The sequence below is a fragment of the Aspergillus welwitschiae genome (assembly GCF_003344945.1).
Source record: "Aspergillus welwitschiae strain CBS 139.54b unplaced genomic scaffold BDQ94scaffold_6, whole genome shotgun sequence".
Taxonomy (NCBI): domain Eukaryota; kingdom Fungi; phylum Ascomycota; class Eurotiomycetes; order Eurotiales; family Aspergillaceae; genus Aspergillus; species Aspergillus welwitschiae.
The window spans coordinates 374438-398028 of NW_020798700.1; the positions used below are offsets into that span (position 1 = coordinate 374438).

General features: G+C 50.2%; 9 protein-coding genes and 1 non-coding gene across 10 annotated transcripts; 5 read left to right on the plus strand and 5 right to left on the minus strand.

Moving 5' to 3' along the window:
- Positions 1 to 731: 731 nt before the first annotated feature.
- BDQ94DRAFT_167438 (isoprenoid synthase domain-containing protein) lies at positions 732 to 1853 on the minus strand (the record flags this gene model as incomplete). The annotated part of the gene is made up of 3 exons (XM_026770810.1): positions 732 to 1059; positions 1128 to 1480; positions 1527 to 1853. The coding sequence occupies 3 exons, from the start codon at positions 1851 to 1853 to the stop codon at positions 732 to 734; spliced, it is 1008 nt and encodes a 335-aa protein (XP_026629574.1).
- A 1723-nt stretch (positions 1854 to 3576) lies between these two features.
- Positions 3577 to 5540, plus strand: BDQ94DRAFT_184716 (FAD-dependent oxidoreductase; the record flags this gene model as incomplete). Its single annotated transcript, XM_026774710.1, has 4 exons — positions 3577 to 4235; positions 4308 to 4579; positions 4637 to 5007; positions 5064 to 5540. Exons 1-4 carry the CDS (start codon positions 3934 to 3936, stop codon positions 5538 to 5540), a joined length of 1422 nt encoding a protein of 473 aa, XP_026629575.1. The 5' UTR covers positions 3577 to 3933.
- A 14-nt stretch (positions 5541 to 5554) lies between these two features.
- Positions 5555 to 7208, minus strand: BDQ94DRAFT_114624 (uncharacterized protein). The gene is made up of 3 exons (XM_026763635.1): positions 6686 to 7208; positions 6553 to 6636; positions 5555 to 6502 (listed from the first exon to the last, which is right to left on the minus strand). The coding sequence occupies exons 1-3, from the start codon at positions 7173 to 7175 to the stop codon at positions 5745 to 5747; spliced, it is 1332 nt and encodes a 443-aa protein (XP_026629576.1). The 5' UTR covers positions 7176 to 7208; the 3' UTR covers positions 5555 to 5744.
- A 2119-nt stretch (positions 7209 to 9327) lies between these two features.
- Positions 9328 to 10442, plus strand: BDQ94DRAFT_138025 (SDR family oxidoreductase). The gene is made up of 4 exons (XM_026765167.1): positions 9328 to 9459; positions 9536 to 10070; positions 10128 to 10227; positions 10288 to 10442. Exons 1-4 carry the CDS (start codon positions 9417 to 9419, stop codon positions 10357 to 10359), a joined length of 750 nt encoding a protein of 249 aa, XP_026629577.1. The 5' UTR covers positions 9328 to 9416; the 3' UTR covers positions 10360 to 10442.
- Positions 10443 to 10795: 353 nt separating this feature from the next.
- BDQ94DRAFT_167442 (uncharacterized protein) lies at positions 10796 to 11758 on the plus strand (the record flags this gene model as incomplete). The annotated part of the gene is made up of 1 exon (XM_026770811.1): positions 10796 to 11758. The coding sequence occupies one exon, from the start codon at positions 10796 to 10798 to the stop codon at positions 11756 to 11758; it is 963 nt and encodes a 320-aa protein (XP_026629578.1).
- Positions 11759 to 11801: 43 nt separating this feature from the next.
- Positions 11802 to 15216, minus strand: BDQ94DRAFT_184720 (uncharacterized protein). The gene is made up of 4 exons (XM_026774711.1): positions 14781 to 15216; positions 13939 to 14723; positions 13301 to 13886; positions 11802 to 13240 (listed from the first exon to the last, which is right to left on the minus strand). The coding sequence occupies exons 1-4, from the start codon at positions 15172 to 15174 to the stop codon at positions 11931 to 11933; spliced, it is 3075 nt and encodes a 1024-aa protein (XP_026629579.1). The 5' UTR covers positions 15175 to 15216; the 3' UTR covers positions 11802 to 11930.
- A 1349-nt stretch (positions 15217 to 16565) lies between these two features.
- On the plus strand, positions 16566 to 18294 carry cox15 (cytochrome c oxidase assembly protein cox15). The gene is made up of 2 exons (XM_026765168.1): positions 16566 to 16989; positions 17049 to 18294. Exons 1-2 carry the CDS (start codon positions 16586 to 16588, stop codon positions 18160 to 18162), a joined length of 1518 nt encoding a protein of 505 aa, XP_026629580.1. The 5' UTR covers positions 16566 to 16585; the 3' UTR covers positions 18163 to 18294.
- A 359-nt stretch (positions 18295 to 18653) lies between these two features.
- BDQ94DRAFT_167445 (uncharacterized protein) lies at positions 18654 to 19103 on the minus strand (the record flags this gene model as incomplete). The annotated part of the gene is made up of 2 exons (XM_026770812.1): positions 18654 to 18778; positions 18830 to 19103. The coding sequence occupies 2 exons, from the start codon at positions 19101 to 19103 to the stop codon at positions 18654 to 18656; spliced, it is 399 nt and encodes a 132-aa protein (XP_026629581.1).
- A 2027-nt stretch (positions 19104 to 21130) lies between these two features.
- BDQ94DRAFT_t61 lies at positions 21131 to 21222 on the plus strand. Its single transcript has one exon. It is a non-coding gene; the product is annotated as a tRNA-Pro (tRNA).
- A 98-nt stretch (positions 21223 to 21320) lies between these two features.
- Positions 21321 to 23562, minus strand: BDQ94DRAFT_138033 (lysine--tRNA ligase KRS1). The gene is made up of 3 exons (XM_026765169.1): positions 23240 to 23562; positions 21544 to 23131; positions 21321 to 21478 (listed from the first exon to the last, which is right to left on the minus strand). The coding sequence occupies exons 1-3, from the start codon at positions 23453 to 23455 to the stop codon at positions 21468 to 21470; spliced, it is 1815 nt and encodes a 604-aa protein (XP_026629582.1). The 5' UTR covers positions 23456 to 23562; the 3' UTR covers positions 21321 to 21467.
- Between the last annotated feature and the right edge of the window lie 29 nt (positions 23563 to 23591).

Below are 23591 nucleotides of genomic sequence, written 5' to 3' on the forward strand. Positions count from 1 at the left end.
AGGATTGGGGTTTAAAGTGAGTAAGGGATGAGTTGTTTGGTATGGGAGTGTATGAGGGATGAATATTAGTATAGGGAAGGGAAGTAACCCCTGATTGTTTGGTTGTGGATGGGGTATGGAGACATTATGGCAGGTATGACAGCCCATGCATAAGCTCTGTTGGCCCATTAGCTCTAGCACAGTAAGCCTGTACACAATAGGTTGATTATGAAGCGAACGCCGCTTTAGAGGCCCCGTACATAGACATTGAACACGAAGCACTGTCGCGAAGACGAGCGAGTAGAAAGAATAGTGGCTGCGGTGAGCGCAGCGCCAGCATCAATCAGATTTCCTAGGCTGTCCTGAATCCTACGTCTGATAGATGTGTTGGCGAAGCAGGGATACACCAGCTGATGGTGGTCCGAATTGTAACATGGCTCATGCACGTACCCCCTCTGTGGCTTGCATGATGCTACCACAACCTGCTCGGACTATATATATGGCATTACTTCATCCGAAGCAAGCTGGATGGTATTCCAGGGTCAATGTAAGTTTTGACGATGACAGGAATATCGCACACCAATTCATTGCTCATTGAAGGTTCTGGACTCCCACGTATAAATGTTGATATATGCTGTTTTGATCTAACCCTGTATGTATAGCACAAATTAAGCCCAGAACATATCTCAAGAAAAATGATTCCTCAACCCTCAGACCATAAGAGAAACTGTATGACTCAAAACATTGGAAAGCTATGTCTGCTGGCTCTTCAGATTCATCTTCTCGTTCCGTCCCCAGATAGCCAACCAGTCCTGGACCGAAGCACTCGCCGACTTGAGCTCTCTGAAACAAGCATTGCGCACTCTCTCGCTCTGAATCACGGCAAGTGCCTTGCGGATATTGCGCGGTGAGCTGGTCTCCAATGCACTGGCGACCCAATGCCCTTCGGGGGCTTCCAGCGCGAGAATGATTGGATATGAGAGCTCTCGATTACGCAGATCTTCTGCAAGTGCTCCCTTGGCCTTAGCATATTCGGATGAGTAGACATTTTTGCAATCGTTCTGCAGCTGAGAGCACCACCTATCTCAAGGTCAGCTTCAACTTCAACTAGACTTGGTGTGATATGCAATAAATCAAGCGAGCCATACGCAAGAGTAGTCATCGCCTCGTCCATCGATTGGTCCTCCATCACCAATTGCCCCAGCAGCCGGAATAGCGCCCCTGTTTTCAATGACGCCATTTTGCGGTAGGCTGCAACTCGCTCCTCGGGAACGGTCGAAAGGCTACCCAGCCCATCTCGTCGCCAGATCAGTGACAGGTCTTGGCCCTCGAGGATCTCTTCCAGATTTTGTAGCAGGAACTTGGCTAACTTGGGGAAGCGCTGCACAGTCTCATTGAGAATTTGGGTGACTCGGTAGTAAGCGCGGTTTGCTGTCTCTGAAGGGCCATATATCCGGTGGGCTGCTGGCTTGCCTTTTCGGTAGTCGCTATTGTCGGTTATCTGCTTGATGTTAGAGTGTATTTATATAGGCCCATGGTATACATACATCGTCAACTAGCATCAAACACAGGTGAATTGCATCCATTATCTCTAGAACCATCTTATATTTGGCTGGATCCTCATCCTTAAGTCTTGGAGACAGCTTCTGCACGAATGGATTCCAGTGATACTTCCCATAGATCTGCCGGATGTAGGCATATGGGCACTCAAAGGATGTCACGGTCTCCGGCTTCTTCTTTCCAATCAAGAAAGTTTTGGAGTTTGGCCACAAAGGGCCAATTCTATCAAGGACGAGATAGAAAACTAGAGGGGCAATTCCCAGGGTTGCCACCAGAGGAAGGGGAATGGAGGCAACGTCCGGCAGTGCCGCCATGATTCGGTCCTTCCTGAGTGGGACGAAATGCAGGGATAAGAAGGTTAACGGATGACAGCGCGGTACCCCAATGGGCTCGCAAAGGGACGTTCTCCTGTCTATATATGTATGCTATAGACAGGATACTTCAGCCGTACACTCATCGTCAATGGCTCAGGGTTCTCCTCTGCACAAGCTGTTTCTCGCACAAGTTACACCATCTCCCCTTCTGTGCGGTCGAGCCGGCCAGAATGGTTGTTGCCTGACTCTATCTCTTGATAGAAGCTGACATTTGGGTATGGCGACATGCTTTAGCGGCACGGCAGGAGATACAGCCTTTGAAACCTGGTGCACTCCCCTGGCTGTCTTGCAGGGCTTTGAAGGGCTTGAGAATAGCGCACTGGTGACACATAATTACCGAGGCTCCTGGTGGTCCTACCTGGTGCGGACATCAGTCTACTTATGGAGACTGACAGACCTTCATGGCGTACCGTCAGCAGAAAAGAACCATGACGCCGTATCACTAGCTGACCGCAAGTCATCTCACTATATAAGCACGCTCAGGTCATGCAAGAGACAAGTGACTCAGATCTCGACGGCGACCAAATTCATTCAGCATTGAATTGCCTCTTATTCTTGCTTCAATGGATGGTTTCGACCATTCTACTGCTCCTCAGGAATATAACGAGCTAAAATGGCTCGCCGATATTTTCGTTGTTGGAATGGCTGTCGGCTGGGTTGCTCACTATGTGGAAATGATTCACACATCGTTCAGGGACCGTACCTACTGCATGACCATCGGGGGCCTTTGCATCAATTTTGCCTGGGAGATTGTTTTCTGCACAATGTATCCTGCCAAAGGCATTATCGAGCGGGTTGCCTTTCTTGTTGGCATTTCACTCGACCTTGGGGTTATTTACGCGGGAATCAAGAATGCCCCAAATGAATGGCACCACTCTGCAATTGTGAGGAACCATATGACTCTCGTCTTCGCAGCAACAACACTTTGTTGTCTGAGTGGGCATATGGCTCTTACTGCCCAGGTTGGTCCTGCACAAGCCTATACGTGGGGGGCAATTGCATGTCAGCTCTTTATTAGCATAGGGAATGTATTTCAGTTATTGAGTCGCGGAAACACCCGAGGCGCATCGTGGAAGCTATGGTAAGTATTTGTCTGACCTGGTTTGAGAATCAGCTGTGTTGAACGTTCACTAGGATCTCGAGGTTCTTTGGATCAACGTCAGCCATTGGCTTTGCCCTTATTCGATATTTTCGTTGGTGGGAGGCTTTTTCGTATTTAAACTGCCCACTCGTGATATGGTCCGTGGCCATGTTCTTTCTCTTCGAGATCCTATATGGCGTGTTATTCTGTTCTGTCAAGCGACAAGAGAAGAGCTCCCAGTGTGGAATCAAGCACAAGGAGAGATAGATGCTTTGTTGAGGGATTGTGCGTAGTAGATGCATCAGACAGGAATAAGCTGCGGGAAGATGTCATATCACCGGAATTGGTAGCCAGGAACGGTATGAGAATAGTCGCGTGTGCAACACACAGCTATTTATTCTGGCGGCATGGCGGAGAAAGTTCACGGTGTTGTACCACTGCTTGTAGTGCTGTCACGAGAACGGAATTTCTGCGTGTCATGCAATAGACAGGTTTGGGCCGGCAAAGAAAAGCATTTAATAACAGGATAAAGCAGTGTATATGCTATCTTGACACATGTGGCTGTCTTTTTAAGCTGTGTAGAATAAAGCTAGGCATACCTACCTTTCTGCCATTTATGATTGCAAATAGACGATGGCATGATGAACAGCCACGCTTGTGACACACAGCAACTATTGGTAAAGTGCATGTACCACGAGACTGGCTTGCATAAGCCGAAGTAGCTTGACTACGCAGTTCTGCCACAATGGCAGTGCTGGATTTCGCTTGAGGGTCATTCGTTCCAGCAGTGAGAATAGCAAACACTTGGCTTACCGTGCAGTTTGGAATCTTTCTGCATTAGGTGCAACCTCTTTTGAGGCAAAGGTATCAACACGATATTTATACCATAAGTGAGCCTTACCTTTGATTGAGGCTTGGTTACTGGCAACATCCGCAAGTATGGCCAATACCCAGCAACCTCAATTTCGCGTCCTTATTGTGGGCGGTTCTGTCGCAGGCCTCACCCTTGCGCACTGTCTGGAACGCGCCAATATTGAGTACCTCATACTCGAAAAAGGAGACGATGTTGCCCCGCAAGTTGGTGCCTCGATAGGTATTATGCCAAATGGCGGACGGATTCTCGAGCAACTAGGCCTGTTTGGGGAGATCGAGCGTGTGATTGAGCCGTTGCATCAGGCGAACATTAGCTATCCAGATGGGTTCTGCTTCAGCAACGTCTATCCGAAGGTTTTGGGCGATAGGTATGTCAATAGTCTCTGCGTTTACCAGTATGCGAACAAAGAAGAGAGACGGTGCTGTGGCTAAGATTATAGGTTCGGATATCCGGTTGCGTTCTTGGACCGGCAGAAGTTCCTGCAAATTGCATATGAGGGTCTGACAAAGAAACATAACGTTCTCACCCGTAAAAGGGTAGTTGAAGTGCGACAGTTGGAGCATGGAATTACTGTTGCTGTGGCTGATGGGACAGAGTATGAGGCGGATCTCGTGGTTGGTGCTGATGGAGTACATAGTCGGGTGAGAAGTGAGATCTGGAAAATGGCCGAGGAGAATCGGCCTGCATCTGTTTCGAGGCGTGAAAGAAGGAGTATTTCCCGTCCCTCACCTTCTTTGTGCTGGGTGAAATCAACACTAACATAAGCAGGCATGACTGTTGAATATGTCTGCGTTTTCGGAATTTCGTCGGCCATCCCAGGGCTTGAGATAAGCGAACAGATCAACGGGATCTATGACCATCTATCCATTCTGACAATCCACGGCAGACATGGTCGGGTGTTCTGGTTCGTGATCCAGAAGTTGGATAGAAAGTACGTCTACCCTGATGTCCCGCGGTTCTCAGACGAGGATGCCGTACAGCTCTTCGAACGGGTCAAGCACGTGCGGTTTTGGAAAGACATCTGTGTGGGGGATTTGTGGAAAAACAGAGAGGTATCCTCAATGACAGCGCTGGAGGAGGGTGTGTTTGAGACGTGGCACCATGAAAGGATGGTGTTGATCGGCGATAGCGTTCACAAGGTGCGTGGCTAAGAGAATTGAAGTGATATCGTTCGGCTTACTTAGTCTGCAATCAGATGACGCCCAACTTTGGCCAGGGAGCCAATTGTGCTATCGAGGATGCTGCCGCGCTCTCCTCCCTTCTACATGATCTCATCAACGCCCGCGGAGTTTGCAAACCGTCAAATGCCCAGATACAGCATCTCCTCCAGCAGTATCAGGAGACTCGATACTCTCGCATGGTAGGCATGTGTCGCACCGCGGCTTCAGTCTCTCGGATTCAGGCCCGAGATGGCATCCTCAACACCGCCTTTGGACGATATTGGGCTCCTTATGCTGGCAACCTGCCTGCTGACCTGGCATCCAAAGTAATGGCAGATGCAGAGGTTGTTTCTTTTCTGCCTTTGCCAGGGCGCTCAGGACCGGGCTGGGAGATGTACAGGCGGAAGGGAAAGAGAGGGCAGGTTCAATGGGTGCTTATAATCTTCAGCTTACTTATGCTTGGCGGGTTGTGCATCTGGCTTCAAAGCAATACTTCTTATGTCGTTGAGTAAATGATAACTTTTGTTCTCCGATCTTTCTCTGATTGAGTATGGCTGTATTCTAATTTATCGAGGCGGATGACAAAGGCTCGCTATAGCAATAACTAATGTAGGAATGAAGGATATCGAGAAGATAGACATGATGCCCAAACGCCACGCTGCATTAACAACCAGATGAGGAGTATCATGTGCAGAAGTACAGAATGATGAAAAATATCACTGAGAAGTCGGCTTCTTCCTAGGCGAACTGACGTTCAAGACCTGTCGCATGCGGCGTAACTTGGCCCACCATTCCCGGTCACTGGCCTTTTTTACTTCTGGGTTCACATCGTCCACCACGGGCTCATCCGTGGATGGTACCTCAGAGACAGCACGACTGTCTCCCGAGGTGGTCGACCGATTCAGTCGACGATGGCGCACATTGAGTGCCTGGCCCAGCAGCTCCCAACCGGAACGTAGGCCTTCTAGTTTCTCGGTGGCCCGGCCTGTTCCACTCTGAGCCTTCCCATTCACCCAAGGACAGTAGTCCATATGCTCGTTCACCACTTCCAAAGAGTCGTAAAGAGCCTCATCCCCGTTGGCCTTTGGCTTGTACATCCACAGGCCCAATCTCCGGAAGCACACGCTACAGCCGACCAAACCAGCTGTCCCGTCCGGGACAGAGTCCCAGCCGAAGAATGCCAATATGAAAGCGTTCCTAGGAACAAACGGCTCAGGCTCAGAGTTCTGTGCGTTCTCTTTCCCGTTTTCACCCTCAGTATTGTTCTCAATGCTTTCCATGCGCGTACTTTCTCCAGGACCGTTAAAGCTCGCTGGAAGTATCTTAATGAGTGCTTCGATATCGAAGGACTCGGGCGTGTGGATGACGTCTGCTGCCGGCAATTGATCGGCCATCTTGACGAGGTTTGAGTATCGCTTTTCGAGGCCGGAAATGGCTATGTCGGGGTTCGCTAGCGGCAATCGATGAATAGTAGCTGTAACAATCAGCTCACGAAATGGCAACCACAAATATCAGAGAACACACCATCACAGCCCTTGTTCCTCCATGGACAAGTCTCTCCGTGCCCCTTGACCAGTCGTTCCACGTATTCATCCACAAGCTTGGCTCCTGATATACATTAGAAGCACGAAGCAGGCACGGCAATTGGCAAACTCACGAACTTCCTTCCTCTCTTGCACCTTGTCGGCATCGAACCCATCCAACTCGTCCAGCTCATCCGGAAGCTTGACAACAACCGACCCACCACAGTTCCCAGCACATGTTACCCGGGCCACATCCGTACATACCCAGCCGCGCTTGGCCCATTCTACCTCACTAATTGCTGACGGTTTGGGTGCCCATCTGTCGACGCGACGAAAGGTTTCCAATCGCTCGAGGAAACGTTCGCGATCCCAAGGAACAAAACTCGGCCGCGAGGTTGACGATACCGAAGAGTCTCTGGAGCTGGGGCGTGCGGCCTTTAGAAGTGAGTTTCGTGCAAGTGAGAAGTTGGGCGCATCTAGACGGGCTTTCTTGTTCGATGCGTCTCGAGCTGTTGTAGGCGCTTCGGCGGCGGCTGATTTTGTTGAGTCGGAGGTTGACGGTTTGGTTAGGGACTCGAGAACTCGATGAAACTTGCGCTTCTTCGTTTCAACGGCGTAGGACATTTTCCAGCACGCGGAGGTAATGGCGTTGTGCAGTTGGAGTGGTCTTTGAGATAAGGGAGTCTGGATCTTGGAATGGCCTCGGAGCTGGTGGCGCTAGACCCGAAATGGAGCTAAACATGTTTCTGCCTAAGGCAACGAGAGGGATGTTCACCTGCAGGTGAATCGCCAGGGACTACGGAATTAGATCACATATCTTTTCTTGACATCCAATTGTGTCCGAGTAGCATCAGGTACTACCTTTTTTTTTCTTATTTGTGTACAATTATGTGGGGGAGTCCACTTAGGACATCGGAAACGGGGCTAGGTTGATCGTATCTATCAGGATCTCTACATCCCCGGAAAAAGGTCATCTCTGCGAGGAATGGAAGGGGTGTTTTCTTGCAGGCAGCAGAGCGGGTGCCTAGCTGAATGAACTGTTCTATATAGTTATTTATTTCATTGTCTGTCTGACCTGAGTTCTATGCCAATTCACACTTGTCATCAGGCATTCTTTATGATCAAGACCATCGTGGATGCTACTTTGTCCAGAAATCTGCAACTTACTACTATGATTACTTCGTTATAATTCTTCTACTATTTTCTTGACTTGTTCAATTATCTGTGGCTTCCCCCGGTCCTGGACAATACAGATCAGCCAAGTGGCGATAGAAGGTATCACCTACGGAGCGCCTAGAATCTCCAACACTTATTAACTTACATTTGTCCATACTGACAGTTTCTCACATTGTACAATCTGGAAATGGCTCTGAACAGTGAGCACCTTAATATTTCAGCCGTTCAGCGTGCGCTAGCGATTCCCGAGATCTTGAGTCAGGTCTTCGCGTGCTTCTATTCATACGACAAAGGTAGTCAACTCCTTTCTTGCGCCCTCGTCAGCAAATTATGGTTCTCAGAGGCAATGCGTTGGCTATGGAGAAATCCCATGCCCTGTTATCCCCCAAGTACTCGTAGGGATGTTCTGGACCTCCTTGATAAAATCCCAGAAGCACGCCGGAACATATATGCAAAATACATCAAGATCGCTACACTGAAAGACTATTGCCGCAAACCTGATGGCTTAGACACTGTCCAGTTCCCAAGTTTACAACAAGTACGGATCTGGAAGTTTTGGGATCCTTTCAATTTCGAGGAGATTAAATTTCAGAACAATTGCGTTCGAACAATTTGCACTATCGTGCATTGTCACTCAGACGCCGAGGGCCACGCCACAGCACATTTTGAAAGATACATTACTCCGCTTCAGGTATGTAATTCCAATGCGTTCAGGGGGAACCCTTTCTAATTTAGTCAGTCACATTTCAATCATCTCCGGGAGTGGCACATTTTTGTAGGTTCCGGGATAAATTCATTCGTAATCTTCAGATTCACTGAAGGCATCGAGGGACAGGGCTGGGAAGGGTTCAATTGTACCTACAGAGGACGTTTACTTGAACAACTCAGAGTACAGAAGTAAAGCTCGAGTAAGAGAGAGGAGTTCACTCATCAGCAGACTATAGAGGCTCTCCCCGCAATTATGCTGCTTTACTCGTACAGAGAGCAGCGACATGAAGAGCATGCGAACGCATTTTCTTACCATAATCAAGACCCTTTGTTATCATAGTAGAATTCAATGACTATTCAAGAGGCCAAGCAGTCCCATCCTCTTATGGCTTGCGGTAGTCCCTAACCGAGACCGAGCAAGACCCTTATTATACGTTAGGTGGGCTTCATCGCAGCTAAAATCACTTCTGCATCTATCAGGACATACGCGGAGTCTAATAACTAGTAGATAGTAAGCGATTGAAAACGACGGCAAGAAAACAATGCCGTATCACATATGATTTAGTAGTATATGGACTGGACGAATACTGATACATCTTAGTTCTTAGGGTGAAGCTGATTTGCGGGACCTGAAACATACAACTATGGTCTAGGAACAGTCAGCAATCAGAATTGTATCATCCAGTGCTCTATATACCCAGGCTTGTAACAGGGTTTAGCGAGAGACTGTACTGCTATGCCAGGAATGGAAGCTCGTATCCCACCACAAGCCACGACTCGTTAGCTCCTTTCTTGGCCTAGTCTCAGCTTAGCTAGCCCCAAAACGAATGACTATAAATGCGTCGCTTATCCTCCACCAGATAGACCCCATTACTCTTCTATACATTCCCACCTCGAGATATTCATTTAGTTCCTACATCTCAATAGTCTGTATCCGTTCACATCAAGCATTACCAATCCCACGCAAACCCACACCCCACAATGTCATCCCCAACCATCTACCTCATCACCGGGGCCAGCAGAGGTACACACTACTTTCATTATTCTCATCTCCATACCACACCACCCTCTTCGTCCAGCTTACCCACAAAATAATCCAGGAATCGGCCTCGCCCTCACCCAAACTCTCCTGCTCCGCCCAAACACCACCGTGGTCGCCACCATGCGCAACCCCACCACGAACTCTCTCTATACTAACCCCCAACAAACATCCCCCACCTCAACTCTCATCCTCCTTCCCCTCGACATCCAATCCACCACCTCAATTACTACAGCCATCGAAACCCTCGAATCGAAACACAACATCACGCACATCGACACCGTGATTTCCAACGCAGGGTACTACAACGACGCCACCCACCGTGTCGACAACATCCCTCTCTCTACCGTGCAATCGCACTTTGACGTGAACACGCTTGGCACAATCCGCCTCTTCCAGGGTGTATATGACATGCTGAAGAAGAGCACGAAGCCGGTGTTTGTCAGTGTTAGTAGCTTCCTGGGAAGTATCGGCGGTCTCGAGGAGGAATTCTTTCCCGGGGCTGCATATGGGGCTAGTAAGGCTGCCAGTAACTGGGTGACGAGGAAAATGCATGTTGAGAACGAGGAGATGGTTTGTTCTATGGTTCATCCGGGGTGAGCTTACTATCTTGCGCTTAGGAATGGGTTGGGGTACTGATATGAAATGCGTAGGTTCGTCAAGACTGAGATGGGGAATGCGTGTGCGAAGAGTATTGGGCTGGAAGAGGCATTCGCGGAGCCGAAGGAGTGTGCGGAGGCTTTGGTGACGTTGGTAAGTCTATTTTCATAATTGTACTTCTTATATATTGGGGTGTGATACTGAGTAGACCAGATTGAAAGCGCCACGAGGAAAACAGTTGGAGGCCGGTTCATCAGTTGGAGAGGGGAAGAGGTTCCTTTCTAATTGGTAAAAATATACGAGGCTGCTATGAGATTGCATGTTGCGCTTGTTTATAGAGTATACTAGAGCCCTTAACGCATGACCTGATGAGCTTGTTGTCTATCTGTCCTACAAAAAGCCCTATCATCTTCCCCCTGGAACCATAATGCTCACTAGAGATAGGCGTATTATTCACTCATCCCAGCATAACGACTCCTCGGATCCCTTCTATCCCGTATGCACACTCATATCCCCTACTATTGAACCAGTCGCCCCCATCGTGCATTCATCTCATCCTAAACTCCGGATCCTCCCCGGAGTTAACCCCCTTAATCCCGATATACCTTGAAGAGAGTACTACATATATAACCTCCCACCATACACCAGAAACCAACAACCAACAGTCCAAAACTCCATACTAATCCAATCAAAATCGACCAGAAGAAGAAACTCTTCCAAAATGCCCCTCATCTTCCTAACCGGCGGAAGCGGCTACCTCGGGCACGCCATCACAACCCACGCTCTATCCAAGAACTACACCATCCACTCCCTCTCACGCAGTCCCGAAAGCGACGCCAAAATCACCTCCCTCGGCGCCGTTCCGGTCCGTGGTGATCTCACCACACACTCCGTCCTCCGTGAGCAAAGCCAAAAAGCAGATATAGTCATCCACCTGGCGGACCCCATGGCAGGGAACTACAGCCTCCCATACGAAGAACGCATCCGTATCGACGACGAAGCAGTCACCGCCATCGCCGAGGGATTAGTGGGTACTAACAAGCCACTTGTTGTGACCTCCGGATCATTGGTAGTTGCTGCTACGGGAACAGAGACGGACGAGAACTCGGCACTATGGGAGGAAGGGAAGGCGCTGAATGAGCGGATTGTCTCTGAGAGGAAGAACCTGAGGTGGTGGGAGGAGAAAGGGGTAAGGGTTATTGTGATTCGGTTGCCGCCGTTTGTGTATGGACGGGGAGGGAGTGGGGTGGGGTTGTTCATGGGGATGTTTTGGAATGGTGGTGATGGGGGGAAGAAGGAGGTGAAGATTGTGAAGGAGGCGGAGGAGGTGGTTACGTCTGCGGTGCATGTCGAGGATGCGGCCGAGTTGTATTTGCTTGCTGTGGAGAGGGGTGATGCTGGGGAGGTTTTTAATGGGTGTTCGGAGTGGGGAGTGACGTTTGGGGAGTTGGGAAGGGCCATGGCGGATGTTCTGGGGGTTGAGGTTGGGTTGGTTAGGTTGGAGGAGGCGAAGAGGGTGTGGGGGGAGTTCTTTGCTGGGTTTTTGAGTACGGAGAATAGGGCTTCTGGGGGGAAGGCGATGAGGGTGTTGGGGTGGGCGCCGAAGAAGGTTGGGATTGTGGAGGAGGTGAGGCATGGGTCGTATGTTGAGGGGGCGGAGAGGTTGAGGAATGGTGCTGCGTGAGGCTGGAAGTTAGACTTGGGTTATGTAGATTGTTTGCTATTATGTTTGACAAACAAGCATGATATCAATATCAAGCGGGATTTCGAAGATCTGATTTGCTATGGACATGGTAGGCACTTGACAGGCGTAGCATAGCTGTTACCCGCAGATGGCACAATACGCATTCTGACAACTAAGCAACCTGGTCTTTCCGATAAGGAATAATTTTCACTGGAGCAATCAATCCGTAGTCTGCTTCATCCGGGGGCGACGGGACAACGGCAGTGGCAAGTTTCCCACTCGTCTCCAATTTATCCCAGTATGTCCGTAGCACATTGCCCAGAGGGGTACTAACAACTACCTCCACCGTATTCTGTCCCCGTCGAAGGAAATTCCCAATATCCCACTTTGCCCAAGTGATTTCTCCCGGTGGCAGCACGTGTCCATTTACGGTGACGCGTGCCGTGTGCACAATGGGCCCAACATCGATTATCGCGCCGGATACCGTGCCATTGGTAGCCTGCGGAGGCCAGTCGAACGTTGTCGAGTAGTATCCGATTCCAGAAACATTGGCTAGAGACGCCGATACCTGGTTCCAGGGCAGTAGAGTCGGAAGATCAAACGTTTGGTTAGTGCGTTTCGGCCCCAACTCGACGTTGTAAAGGTCCGAAGGCGCCGTCCATGACTCGACTATCAGTGTCCAGTTGCCAAGCGTGATTGTAGGCGTTAGCATCGGGGCTAGGGTCACGGACTTGCCATTCGAAAGATAGATGTCCCGAGACTCCTGATCGACGGATCTAAGAACGGTGAGGGATGTGGCATTCCCGGTTGCTCCTAGGATTCCGCCTGTTGAATTCTGTAAGTGAAGAGTTGGCTGAGAGTTCTTGTGGAAACCATTGATAACGGACTGGTTTCCGGCCAGAGTCAGAGGTATTGTAACATGGTTCTCCGATTTCTGATAGATGGACAAGGCGCTGATATCACCGGACCAGGTATCGTAGAGGAAGGGCGTTCCCGTTGTCTCGAAGGATATTGTTCCTGATGAAATACCACCTCCAAATGGAACACCGGCTGCATCATTGTACACATAGACATAGTCCGTAAGTGTCTTTGTATCGTGCCGCCAAGTGGTGTACCAGGTGCGGTTCGCACTCACGGACGTACGCGGGAGGATGCCTAGAGATCTGAGTGTTGCCGCCAGGTTGTCATACGGTACGGTGTGAACGTTATTTGAAGAAGTTAGGTTCTTAATTGTGCTGACGGCTAGACTTGCAGCTTCTGGATTGTACCCGCTGAAGTTCGATGGCAGTCCACCGGAGAAGATAATTGGGAGCTTGGAATGAGCGTATTCAACAAGTTTCGCAACTCCAGACGCTGTCAGGGTCTCGTTTGCTCGCACAACGAGGGCTTTGAAGGCCTGCTGGTTAGGTGCAAAAGTGCCATTGGAGACGAACGCCCCGGGTAGCGCAAAGTTGTCAGGGCTTAGGTATTCATATGTATAGCCTGCGAACCAGACTTTAGCTAAGCATCATTAACCCTCCGGTCCAGGGTGGAGCTGCTTACCTGCGCTCTGTAAATCGACAGGACTGTAAACAGTTGGCACAGTCTTGTATGTGGTAGACTTCGACCAAAAGGCAATGTCCACCTTAGGGATACCTGTCTGTTCCACGAACTGGTTCCGGGAGAGCCAATCGAGAAAATCCCTGTAATAGGCAAAAGCCGGCTGACGAGGACCATGCATTTCCGAAAACAGATACGAGAATGTTGTAAACCCGGGCCACGTTGTGTTTCCGTAATTTCCCGAGTTTGGGTATCCGTGAAGCACAAACTGGTTGACGGAGCCGGCAAAAGAACGTTTCAGGGTCCATAAGAGCTCAGGTATGGATTCCTGGTAGACTTTCGACAACTCTGCGCCAGCCTCATTGGTGATAATGCGCTTCCCAGCAAGATGCGCGGGACCTGCAAATTGCCTGTAGCTGTCAATATTATCGCTGAAACCTAGTGTCTCGCACTCGGGACCGTTGACGTAGGGTACGTTGGCAAGCATGTCCATAGGCAGATTGTAAACTACCTGTGCGGAGAATTGGATACCAAGGTCATTGCTCCATTGTTTTAAAGACGTGAGGTACTCGGCGTTCAGTTCTGTGAGCTACTCAAGTCAGCGTTTAACTCCTTCCTCATATAGGAGGAGGCACACGAACTGTTTGCTGATAGTCCACTGTATGACTGGCACCTGCATCAAGCTCATCAGTAACATAGGTAATATCTGGAGTCGATCCGCCTCCAGATCCAATCAGAAGTGGAATGAATCTGTTGATACTGTAGCCTCGGTTGGTTTGGAACACCTCTTGGAGGCGCGGAGTCCAGAATGTGGAGACGGTGAACTCCTGGCTATCTTCCCAGAGATAATTGCCCACTTCACGAATCAGTGCGCCTGTCTCGCTGTCCAGCAATGACTGTCTCCAAAAGTCTACAACTGCCAACGCGCCTTGGGAAGAGAAATGATCCACAACCCATGACCCGTTCTGCGAGTAAGTCGTCACGGGCGATTGAGGGACAGCGGCCGTAACATCAGCAGGACTCTGGACCTCACGATATTCGGAATGAACCAAATAATAGGTGAAAAGATACTTAGAGCCTCCTGCAGTATCGTTTACTTTGACTTGAAGATGCCCATTGGAGCTGACGAGATTTGTGACGTCCAGTAGCGAGCTTTCCGCTAGTACTTTGTATGTATCATTGCTTGGACTGGTCGAGTTGACCTGGGCGGTAACAGCTGCAATCAGAGGGCCCGCGCCCCATCCAGGAACAATTCCATCAAAGCCTTCGTCGTTGGACAATGTCGAGTTGAACCCGGCCAAATCCCACAAAAGGCCATCATCGTTGTAGGGCGCCGGAACACCAGCACCTTGGTTTGGCCCCATGGCCAAGTCCACGAGTAGATCACATTCTTTTGCCGCCGTCAGGACAGTGTCGACTAGATCCTCTAGTTAACATATTAGTATATTTCTTGAGCAGAATCATGGGCCGCAGCAGGGCATACTCCAGGCAGGGCTTCCAAAACCGAATATAGTCCAGTCTGTTTGCAGGGGGCATTGTAGTTGTCCATCTAGATTCGACGAATCTCCATACAGATAATAACCGAGTAACTCAAGCCCACCTGCCCCAGCTTTACCCATGGCCTTTACGTCCTCTGCTACCACGCTCAGAGTCATGGACGCATCATTCACCCAGTAGCGGAACCGTGGTCTCACATTGGATGAGGGAATTTGAAAGCTGCCATAATCGATGTCAGGTTCGACTTGGTCATTAGTCCCGACAGCGAACACACTCTGAACAAGTAGAGCAGTGTTTAATAAAAGATACGGTAATTGCATCCTCGTTTTTTGTGGTTTGATCCCGTTCCTGGTGAGAATGGGATAAATCTCGAGAATCATACATCATACTATATAAATATCTGATAGACCATCCGCCCATTGTGCTCTGTCGAGTCTGATGAGGGGCCAAGCGACTCGGTACAATTCTGAGCCGAAATGAAGCAGTCAGGCAGCAGATCTTTGGATGAATACTTGCTCGGCGGCAGTGCATGGAGCTGACGAGGGGATCGGACTAGAATGTGATCATGAGATTCTTTGCAACGAGCTGAGTAGTCCCAGGAACGTGGAAGCTTTGGCCTCCTCCACTACTGTGGGCGAGAAATACAGCTCGGTCTGATTGCAGCCGATTACCAAACTTCGTACTCGTATAGACGGGTTGAATGATTTCCTGCTGCGTGTCTGTTTAGTGTCTGATACCCTGCATCGGCCCCACTTGTGCGGGGCCCCGGGTATACCGAGAGAAAAGAGGAGAATGAGATAATCTGGGAAAAAGGATGCCTTGATGTTGCAGGACCCCGCAGTGATACTATCACACCTTCACGAACCATTTGCGAAATCCGAGGCGGATTAGTGAACAACTTTTGATGTACACATTCTCAAGGTAATGATCAGCAGCGGAGGAACGAACAACTGAGACTAGTCCGTTCCTAGTCCCTCATCCTTGAATACTTCAGGTACACCAGAACAGTAGTGATCCTTGCCTAGTAACAGTGAAGTTACCCATTGGTATGCAATCTGCTTTACATGCTTGGAGCCATTTCTCGCACCGAGACTGAAGTGGCTGTGCTTTTCTGGCTGGCCAAAGGTGTATTTCGCCTTTAGTTCGATAAATCCTCAGCATCATGTGTGGTATTGTAGATAGCCATCACTATGTCACAGAAATGCGCCAGTGTGTGGAAACAAGCTTTATCGGTCGATGTTAAGTTGTGGCTTCCAGACGCGAGGGTAGTTCGGCCGAACAATTGTTCGTGACGTGCCACAGGAGTGAACATACGTAGACAGCACTTTCATGAGGGGAGAACAGACCATGTGTGCGGCATCCAAAAAAATCGGAAATCTGCATAGTCCTGTAGAGTATATGCTATAACAGATTATTGATCACTAACTGAGGCCATGACCTTCCAGACGGCTTGAAGCAAGCACCGGTGTCGCTCACGCTTGCATGCCGAGTCACCTCAGATTGGTCGAGAGGTTGTACGACTTGAACGTGAAATGATGTGACAGAATAGCCCACCATCATCATAGACAGATGTTTGGAGTAGAAGGGGATAGACAGAGAGAGAGAAAGAGAGAGAGATTGGGGTAGAATGTATAGTGTATGGGCTGATCGATCGACAACAAATTGACGTGCTCTGATTGGCTGGAATGGTTTCGGCCTTCGGGCTTCCGAACGCGAGACTCGCCGAGTTTCAACCAGAAATTCTGGCCTGGCAAGCCTTGAACAGCTTCATTCTCTCCTCATCCGCCCATCATGGCATCCTTGGGGCCTTCCGTGCCCTTGCTGCGAAGCTTGTCTCCCCGGCTATCGAGGGAGCTCTTCACCTGCCGCCAATGTTTGGTCCGCACTCAGAATCACGCGACTAAATCCGCCTTCCGCAGACAATTCTCCGCCCTGCCCTTCACCCAGAACGCCAACAGCAGAGCCAACTCTGCCCTGCAGTCGAGGGCCAGAAAGCTTTTTGCGTCTAGCCTGAAAAGAAGTGCTTCCGGATCAGCAACGGCGGAGGCAATTGCTGCCCAGGGAGAAGCCGCGAAAGCCAAATCTAGCTTCCCGGATGTGAGCGATAAGAAAGTGGCCTACTGGCTACTGGCCAGCGCGGCCAGCGTGTTTGGCATTGTAGTTTTTGGCGGCCTTACCAGGTTGACTGAATCAGGGTATGGTCCTTCCATCCATTGCTATATTTCGGACCAATGCTAACGCAGCCATTTTATAGTCTGAGTATCACCGAATGGCGCCCTGTCACCGGATCCCTTCCCCCCATGAACGCCGAAGACTGGGAGTCAGAATTCTCCAAGTACCGTGCCTCCCCCGAATTTCAGCTTTTGAACCCGCATATGACCCTCTCCGAATTCAAGTCGATTTACTACATGGAATGGATCCACCGTCTCTGGGGCCGCTTTGTCGGCTTGTCGTTCGTCCTCCCGGCCGCATATTTCGTTGCTGCGAAAAAGGTTAGCAAGCCTATGGCTCTGCGTCTCGCTGGTATCGCAGGCTTGATCGGATTCCAAGGTTTTATCGGCTGGTGGATGGTCAAGTCTGGCCTGAAGGATGATCTTTTCGCTCCCGGCAGCCACCCTCGTGTCAGCCAGTACCGTCTGACAGCGCATCTGGGTGCGGCTTTCGTCTGCTATACTGCTATGCTCTGGAACGGACTTGCTATCCTGCGCTCCCACCGATTGCTCGCCGACCCGGAAGCTGGAATCAAGCTTCTTGACGCGCTCCGTGACCCTAAGCTCAAGATCTTCCGTCGCTCCGTCGCCGCTTTGGCTGCATTGGTTTTCGTGACTGCCATGTCGGGTGCCCTGGTCGCTGGCCTGGATGCTGGTCTCATCTATAACGAGTTCCCATTTATGGGTAATGGCCTGGCTCCTCCTAAGTCTGAATTGTTTGATGAACGGTACTCTCGCCACGAGGACAGATCAGACCTGTGGTGGAGAAACATGCTGGAGAATCCTTCCCTGGTGCAACTGGACCACCGCGCTCTGGCCATAACTACCTTCACGAGCATCATGGCTCTGTTGGCCTACACTCGCGGATCCCCCACCATGAAACGCCTTTTGCCCCCCGCTGCGAAGAAGGGTGTCCACGGTGTGGTCGCTTTCGCTTGCATGCAGGTTGGTCTGGGTATCTCGACGCTTCTTTACCTTGTTCCCACGCCTTTGGCCTCTGCCCACCAGGCGGGCAGTCTTTTCCTTCTTACCTGGGTGCTTGTCCTGGGAAGCCGTATCTGGCACCCGTCTAGGACGGCTAAGCTGCTTCAGATGGCAGCCAAGGCCCGTGGACAGGCTCTCACCAATGCCGCGGCCCATGCGCCCCGGAGGGTATAAGGGCCAAATATGACGAACAGACAGGAGTTCTGGACTACATCCTACATGTATTATACTGCCACGGAGTGGCCCTGTATGTCTACTAAAATCTCTACTTCACGTATTTGTATAATATGATCACGTGCCACTGAATTTGTCTCTGCCGGATTAGCTTAATACTGCAATCGTAGTAGTCATAATCCAAAGTCTGCTGGCATCGGGCAACAGCATAATGGAGAATCACGGAGGAAATCGGCGCCTACCTCTTTCCGAATATTATGCCTGTGTTGAAGGCCGGCTCTCATCTCTCGCACAGGCATATCATTTCTTCTGCCCAACTGTTCCACACACAGAGTGCGAGCAAATTAAGACAGAGAATAGCCAACGACATTTCATAGCAATGAACGGAAATGGTGATGTGGCACCATGACACATGATGAAAAGCCAAAGGGCGTATGTTCGTTGCCGGAGCAGTAGTCGAATAACAGCACATCAAAAGATAGTTATCTATTTTATGTGACACACTCCTCAGTTGCCCTGTCTGTCTGCTGGGTTTCGAATTGTTCGCGGGCACGTTTTGCCAGGATGAGACAGGAAGCATGTCTACTTTGTCTCTCTTCCTCAGAGGTGGTGGACCCTATAAACGCTGTAAGAAAGAGCCATGTTTTAGACCTACTGTATCTGTCACCTACCACTTTCACTTCTGCGACTAGCAGAGTCTTCAAGGCCCAAAGCATACAGCATCTCCGCACCCTCCGCTGTCTCGGGAGCTCGAGCACCGTCCAACCGTGCTTCCCCAATGCTAGGAGAAGCTGCCGGGGACGGGGCAGGGGCAGGGGCAGCTCCAGGCGCTGGTTCTTGACCACGTTGGCGATTTCCACGGTGGCCTCGTCCGTTTCTCCTTTCCCACCCTCCAGTCTGTCCTCCTCTCCTCCTTCTACTGTATCTCCACCCTCTGGCATGGCCCCTCTGTCTTGACAACCCCCTCATTGACATCCATCCCCCTAGTCTGGCCACTCTGCGTTCGTGATCAATCGCCGCCTGGGTCCTCAACTCCGATATATCAACAGGGGAGAAATGTCTCTTGCCTTGGAACTGATGGGATCGACGGCCACCAGTTTCAATCGTGCACGCACGACATTCTCGCCATCCACATGATTTGCACTGTGACATGGCATTCTGCATGTTGAAGAGTTCACAACTGTCGCAGACATCTTCGTAGGCTTCTATGTACCGGAACTCAGTATGTATTTCTGAGGCTGGGCTCTGGTTTGCGGTCGTGTCGTTTGGGGCGGTTGTAGACCGGGAATCCATGGCAGTTTGAGTAGTGAAAATAGGTGTCTCACTGGTGGTGGCTGGGTACTAGCTGGATGTGGCTGTAATAGTCAGTACTAGTGGTCGAGATGAGTAGATAATTCTCCGAAGTATATATACATATTCTTTGTCTTCTAGAATACTTATCTTCGAAAGAAATTGTGGAGATGTACAGCTGTTGCGCAGGGAAATGCCGGTGTGAATGAGTTATGCTCTCGGGAGTTTGGAGTTCCTATGCGCGACAAATCCGTTGAGGGGCATAGTTCATTCATTAAAGCTGAAGGGAAATTGAAGATTGGGTTTGCTAGACTTGGAGGAATATTCCAGTAACTATCATGTCCCATGACCAGGTGAATATGGCACACAGCCACTGGCAGTAACTGGGTTGACGGACAATGGATATTAATCCTGACGGAATTTACAATTGCCTTTCTACTTAATAGTAGGTGGATATATAGAGACCAATGCAAACAGTAGCCAGTACCATTAATAGCTTCTCACTTAGCAAAGAAGTGACAGTAGGTAGATATCAATTACCAGCACCTCTGAACGCATATATTAGGCTGCAAAAAGAAGCCTTTTCTAGAACTGAGAAAATTAGTGAAATAGATGTGGGCATACTTAGGAAAAAGACACTATATACAGGCCAAGCATAGTAGTACTATTAGTGACTCTATCCATCTCTATCGGAACTTCCCTACGAAAAGCCCCGAAGCATCATCACCATAATCCTCCGACGGAAACTGCCCCATAAACAGATTTATGCTTTATCATTGGAAGCTAGCGCAGTGCATTCTACACTTACCATCCTTACGCTTCAACCCAACTACTAGAGAGCAAACTCAATTCGACACTGGCTGATAAGGCTAAGGCTTGTATCTACCCTACTGATTACCACAACCACGAAGTAGAGTGACAGTAACTCATCAAGAAAGAACTGTTCGGTGCTAGTAATACTCATATTATCCTCCTAGCTGTCATTGTTGTTTTATGATACTAGCGGACTACTACTTTGTAGATCTCGTTCAGACAAACTCCTACTCAGTGAGAAACATCGTCTAAATGCGCACTTTGATATAGAGAACATTGCAGCTTTATCAGGATGCATTATCTGCTCAATAATTATAGCACACTAGCTACCCTCCATTAGACCCCGGAAGATTACTCAACACGTCTACACAATGCTCCCCAAGACCACTAGTATACCTCTACCAAGACAAACCCAAGGCATAAATCTGGAGGAAGGTAATATGTCAGTAGTGATGGCAATTACCCTTACCGCTTCCTTGACCGCCATAAGCGGCAGAAACTAGTGAATCTCGTTGAGAAAACCTCGGATTTAGCGGGTTTTAGAAACATACAGGTCTCAGAAACCTCATCTGAGATTCTGTTAAAATTGGCGGCGCTGTGTGGCAGTATTTTGGAGTTGGTCGGTGTACCGCTTTATAACTTTGTAGTGGATCCTGCGTTATCATCTCCCGGCGCTAAACCACATCCGGTACCCCTGCCTCCCCGTCAACTCTACATCAACTATCTCATCCCGACGGGAACCTGACGACATAACAATCAAATCACCTTTTTGTCATCTCATGACTCACACCGACAAGGCAAAGACGAAGGTTTAAACCCCCGCAACCGATCTTCCCTATCCGCTTTACCCCCTCTGCCAACAGTAGACAAGATGGCCGAGGGGTCTAAGGCACCGTTAGCCAGGGTCACCTGACTGCGGTCCCGAAAGGGGCGTGGGTTCGAATCCCACTCTTGTCCTGCTTGCGGCGGATTTCAACAAGCCATTCTCTTCTTTTTTATTATTCAGCACGGGGGGTATGTTACTTTTTTAAGATAAATACTATAAGGGTCATGAGGTGGGTATATAATAGAGGGAGGGGAAAGATATTTACTACATCTGTGGCATCTATTATCATTTTATGCATTTCTTCATTGACATCCGAGTACCATGCAACTAGTCATCAGAGAATACTAACATCTAATAAGCAGTTCATCACATTTATCTATTTGTGGGCTGTAATCCACTAGTTAGCTATAAAGTTCTCTTGTCCTAGGAAGAATAAAAGGTGGTAGACTTACCGATACCCTCCTCAGGCTGAGGCTCAATGCCAACCACCTCCGCGGCGGGCTTGGTATCATGTGCAGTCTTGTCCTCCTTCATGAAGGGGAAGGCCAGCACCTCCTTGATGCTGTAGTTGTCCGTCAGGAACATGACCAACCGGTCAATACCCATACCCCAACCACCAGTGGGAGGCAGGCCGTATTCCAAGCTGGTACAGAAGTTCTCATCGATGATCTGCGCCTCGTCGTCACCCTGGTCCTTCTGGCGAGCCTGCTCCTCGAAACGCAGGCGCTGGTCGAACGGATCGTTCAACTCGGTGTAGGCGTTGACAATCTCCTTCTTGCAGACGAAAGCCTCGAAACGCTCGCACAGACCGACGTTCTGGCGGTGGTACTTGGCCAGAGGAGACATCATCTGGGGGTGGCCAGTGATGAAGGTGGGGTTGACGCAGGTCTCCTCGATGAACTCACCAACCAGCTTGTCGAGCATGCGAGCGTTGGTCATCGGGGGAGAGCACTCAACACCGGTCTTCTTGAGCACGCGCTTGAGGAACTCGCCGGTCTCGGCGGTGTGGAGCTGATCGCCCGGAGGGAACTTCTCGCCAGTGGCCTCCTCAAGGGCGGGGATCATCTCCACGCGGCGCCAGGGGGCCTTCCAGTTGACGTTGTAGGTCTCGCCAGACTGGGTGTGGAAGGTGGTCTCGTAACCACCGGTGATGTGCTTCACGAGACCGGAAACCAGCTCCTCGGTCAGGTTCATGACATCGTAGACATCGGCGTAGGCCCAGTAGAACTCGCAGGTGGTGAATTCGGGGTTGTGAGTGAGGTCAATACCCTCGTTACGGAACTGGCGACCAAGCTCGTACACACGCTCGAGACCACCGACGATCAGCATCTTCAGGTACAGCTCGGGAGCAACACGCATGAACAGGTTCATGTCGAGGTCGTTGTGGTGAGTAACGAAGGGCTTGGCGGTGGCACCACCAGCGATGGCGTTCATCATGGGAGTCTCAACTTCGACGAAGTCGCGGTTGTCGAAGAAGTTGCGGATGTAGCGCACAATCTTGGAACGGGTGACGAAGACGTTGCGGGACTTGTCGTTCATGATCAAATCCAGGTAGCGCTGGCGGAAGCGCTGCTCCTTGTCCTGCAGACCGAAGTGCTCGGACGGGATGGCGTGCAAGCAGGGAGAAAGAAGGACCACCTCCGTAGCGAAGATGGACAGCTCACCGTCGGCACGGTTCTTGGGGCTGGTACGGCCGGGGAAACCGACGATACCGACGATGTCACCACGGCGGAGGTGCTCGTGCTGAGCCTCGAAAGGCACGCCGCCAGTGGCGTGCTGAGCCTGAGCGACGACCTGGACCTTGACACCCTCGGCGCGGATATCGTAGAAGATCAGCTTGGCGCCGGAAGCACGCTTAGTGTAGATACGACCAGCGATGCGGACGGCGACCTCGGGCTTCTGCTCGCCCTTGGCGAGACCCTCGTAAACAGTGAGGTACTTGCGCAGATCATCGGTAACCTGGAACTTGTGGGGGTAGGGGTCGGGGTTCTTGGTCTCGCGCAGCTTGTTGATTCTCTTGCTGCGGATCTCGAAGTATTGCTGTAGAAGAGGAGATGAGCGGGAATGTTAGCAAAGATGCGACAATGGATCCTCCGACGGCACACAAAGAAGCGCCCCCCAGGGAAGAATATGGAGAAAATGACTCACGTTGGGGGTGAGGTTAGCCTCCTCATCCTCGGCGGAAGTCTTCTTCTCGGCCTTGGGAGGAGCAGCGGCCTCCTTCTCCTTCTTCTTGGCTTCCTTCTCACGGTTCTTCTGGCGTCTCTTCAACTCGGACTTGGAGACCTTCTCGCCGGTCACCTCATCGAGGAGGAGGTTGGCCATGGAGGCCTCGGCCTCCTTAACAGCATTGTTATCAGCCATGGTGATGGACGGGGGGTAATTGCTCGGTCTCAATCACCGTGGGAACAAGACGATGAGAAGGGAAAGAAAGGTAAGTGGAGGGATCGATCGATGACACACAAGATGGTGGGCTGAAGTCGGAGGGAACGAGAATTTT

Bases quoted from the DNA above. Each gene is read 5' to 3' on its own strand.
- BDQ94DRAFT_138025 (XM_026765167.1), top strand. From the start codon at position 9,417: ATGTCATCCCCAACCATCTACCTCATCACCGGGGCCAGCAGAG. The intron at 9,460-9,535 runs GTACACACTACT...AAAATAATCCAG, and splicing joins CATCACCGGGGCCAGCAGAG to GAATCGGCCTCGCCCTCACC. The intron at 10,228-10,287 runs GTAAGTCTATTT...TGAGTAGACCAG, and splicing joins CGGAGGCTTTGGTGACGTTG to ATTGAAAGCGCCACGAGGAA.
- BDQ94DRAFT_184720 (XM_026774711.1), bottom strand. From the start codon at position 15,174: ATGATTCTCGAGATTTATCCCATTCTCACCAGGAACGGGATCAAACCA. The intron at 14,724-14,780 runs GTATGCCCTGCT...TATGTTAACTAG, and splicing joins TTTTGGAAGCCCTGCCTGGA to AGGATCTAGTCGACACTGTC. The intron at 13,887-13,938 runs GTTCGTGTGCCT...TGACTTGAGTAG, and splicing joins CAGTGGACTATCAGCAAACA to CTCACAGAACTGAACGCCGA.
- BDQ94DRAFT_138033 (XM_026765169.1), bottom strand. From the start codon at position 23,455: ATGGCTGATAACAATGCTGTTAAGGAGGCCGAGGCCTCCATGGCCAAC. The intron at 23,132-23,239 runs GTGAGTCATTTT...CCTCTTCTACAG, and splicing joins AGGCTAACCTCACCCCCAAC to CAATACTTCGAGATCCGCAG.
- cox15 (XM_026765168.1), top strand. From the start codon at position 16,586: ATGGCATCCTTGGGGCCTTCCGTGCCCTTGCTGCGAAGCTTGTCTCCC. The intron at 16,990-17,048 runs GTATGGTCCTTC...GCCATTTTATAG, and splicing joins ACCAGGTTGACTGAATCAGG to TCTGAGTATCACCGAATGGC.
- BDQ94DRAFT_114624 (XM_026763635.1), bottom strand. From the start codon at position 7,175: ATGTCCTACGCCGTTGAAACGAAGAAGCGCAAGTTTCATCGAGTTCTC. The intron at 6,637-6,685 runs GTGAGTTTGCCA...AATGTATATCAG, and splicing joins GCAAGAGAGGAAGGAAGTTC to GAGCCAAGCTTGTGGATGAA. The intron at 6,503-6,552 runs GTGTGTTCTCTG...TGATTGTTACAG, and splicing joins GAGGAACAAGGGCTGTGATG to CTACTATTCATCGATTGCCG.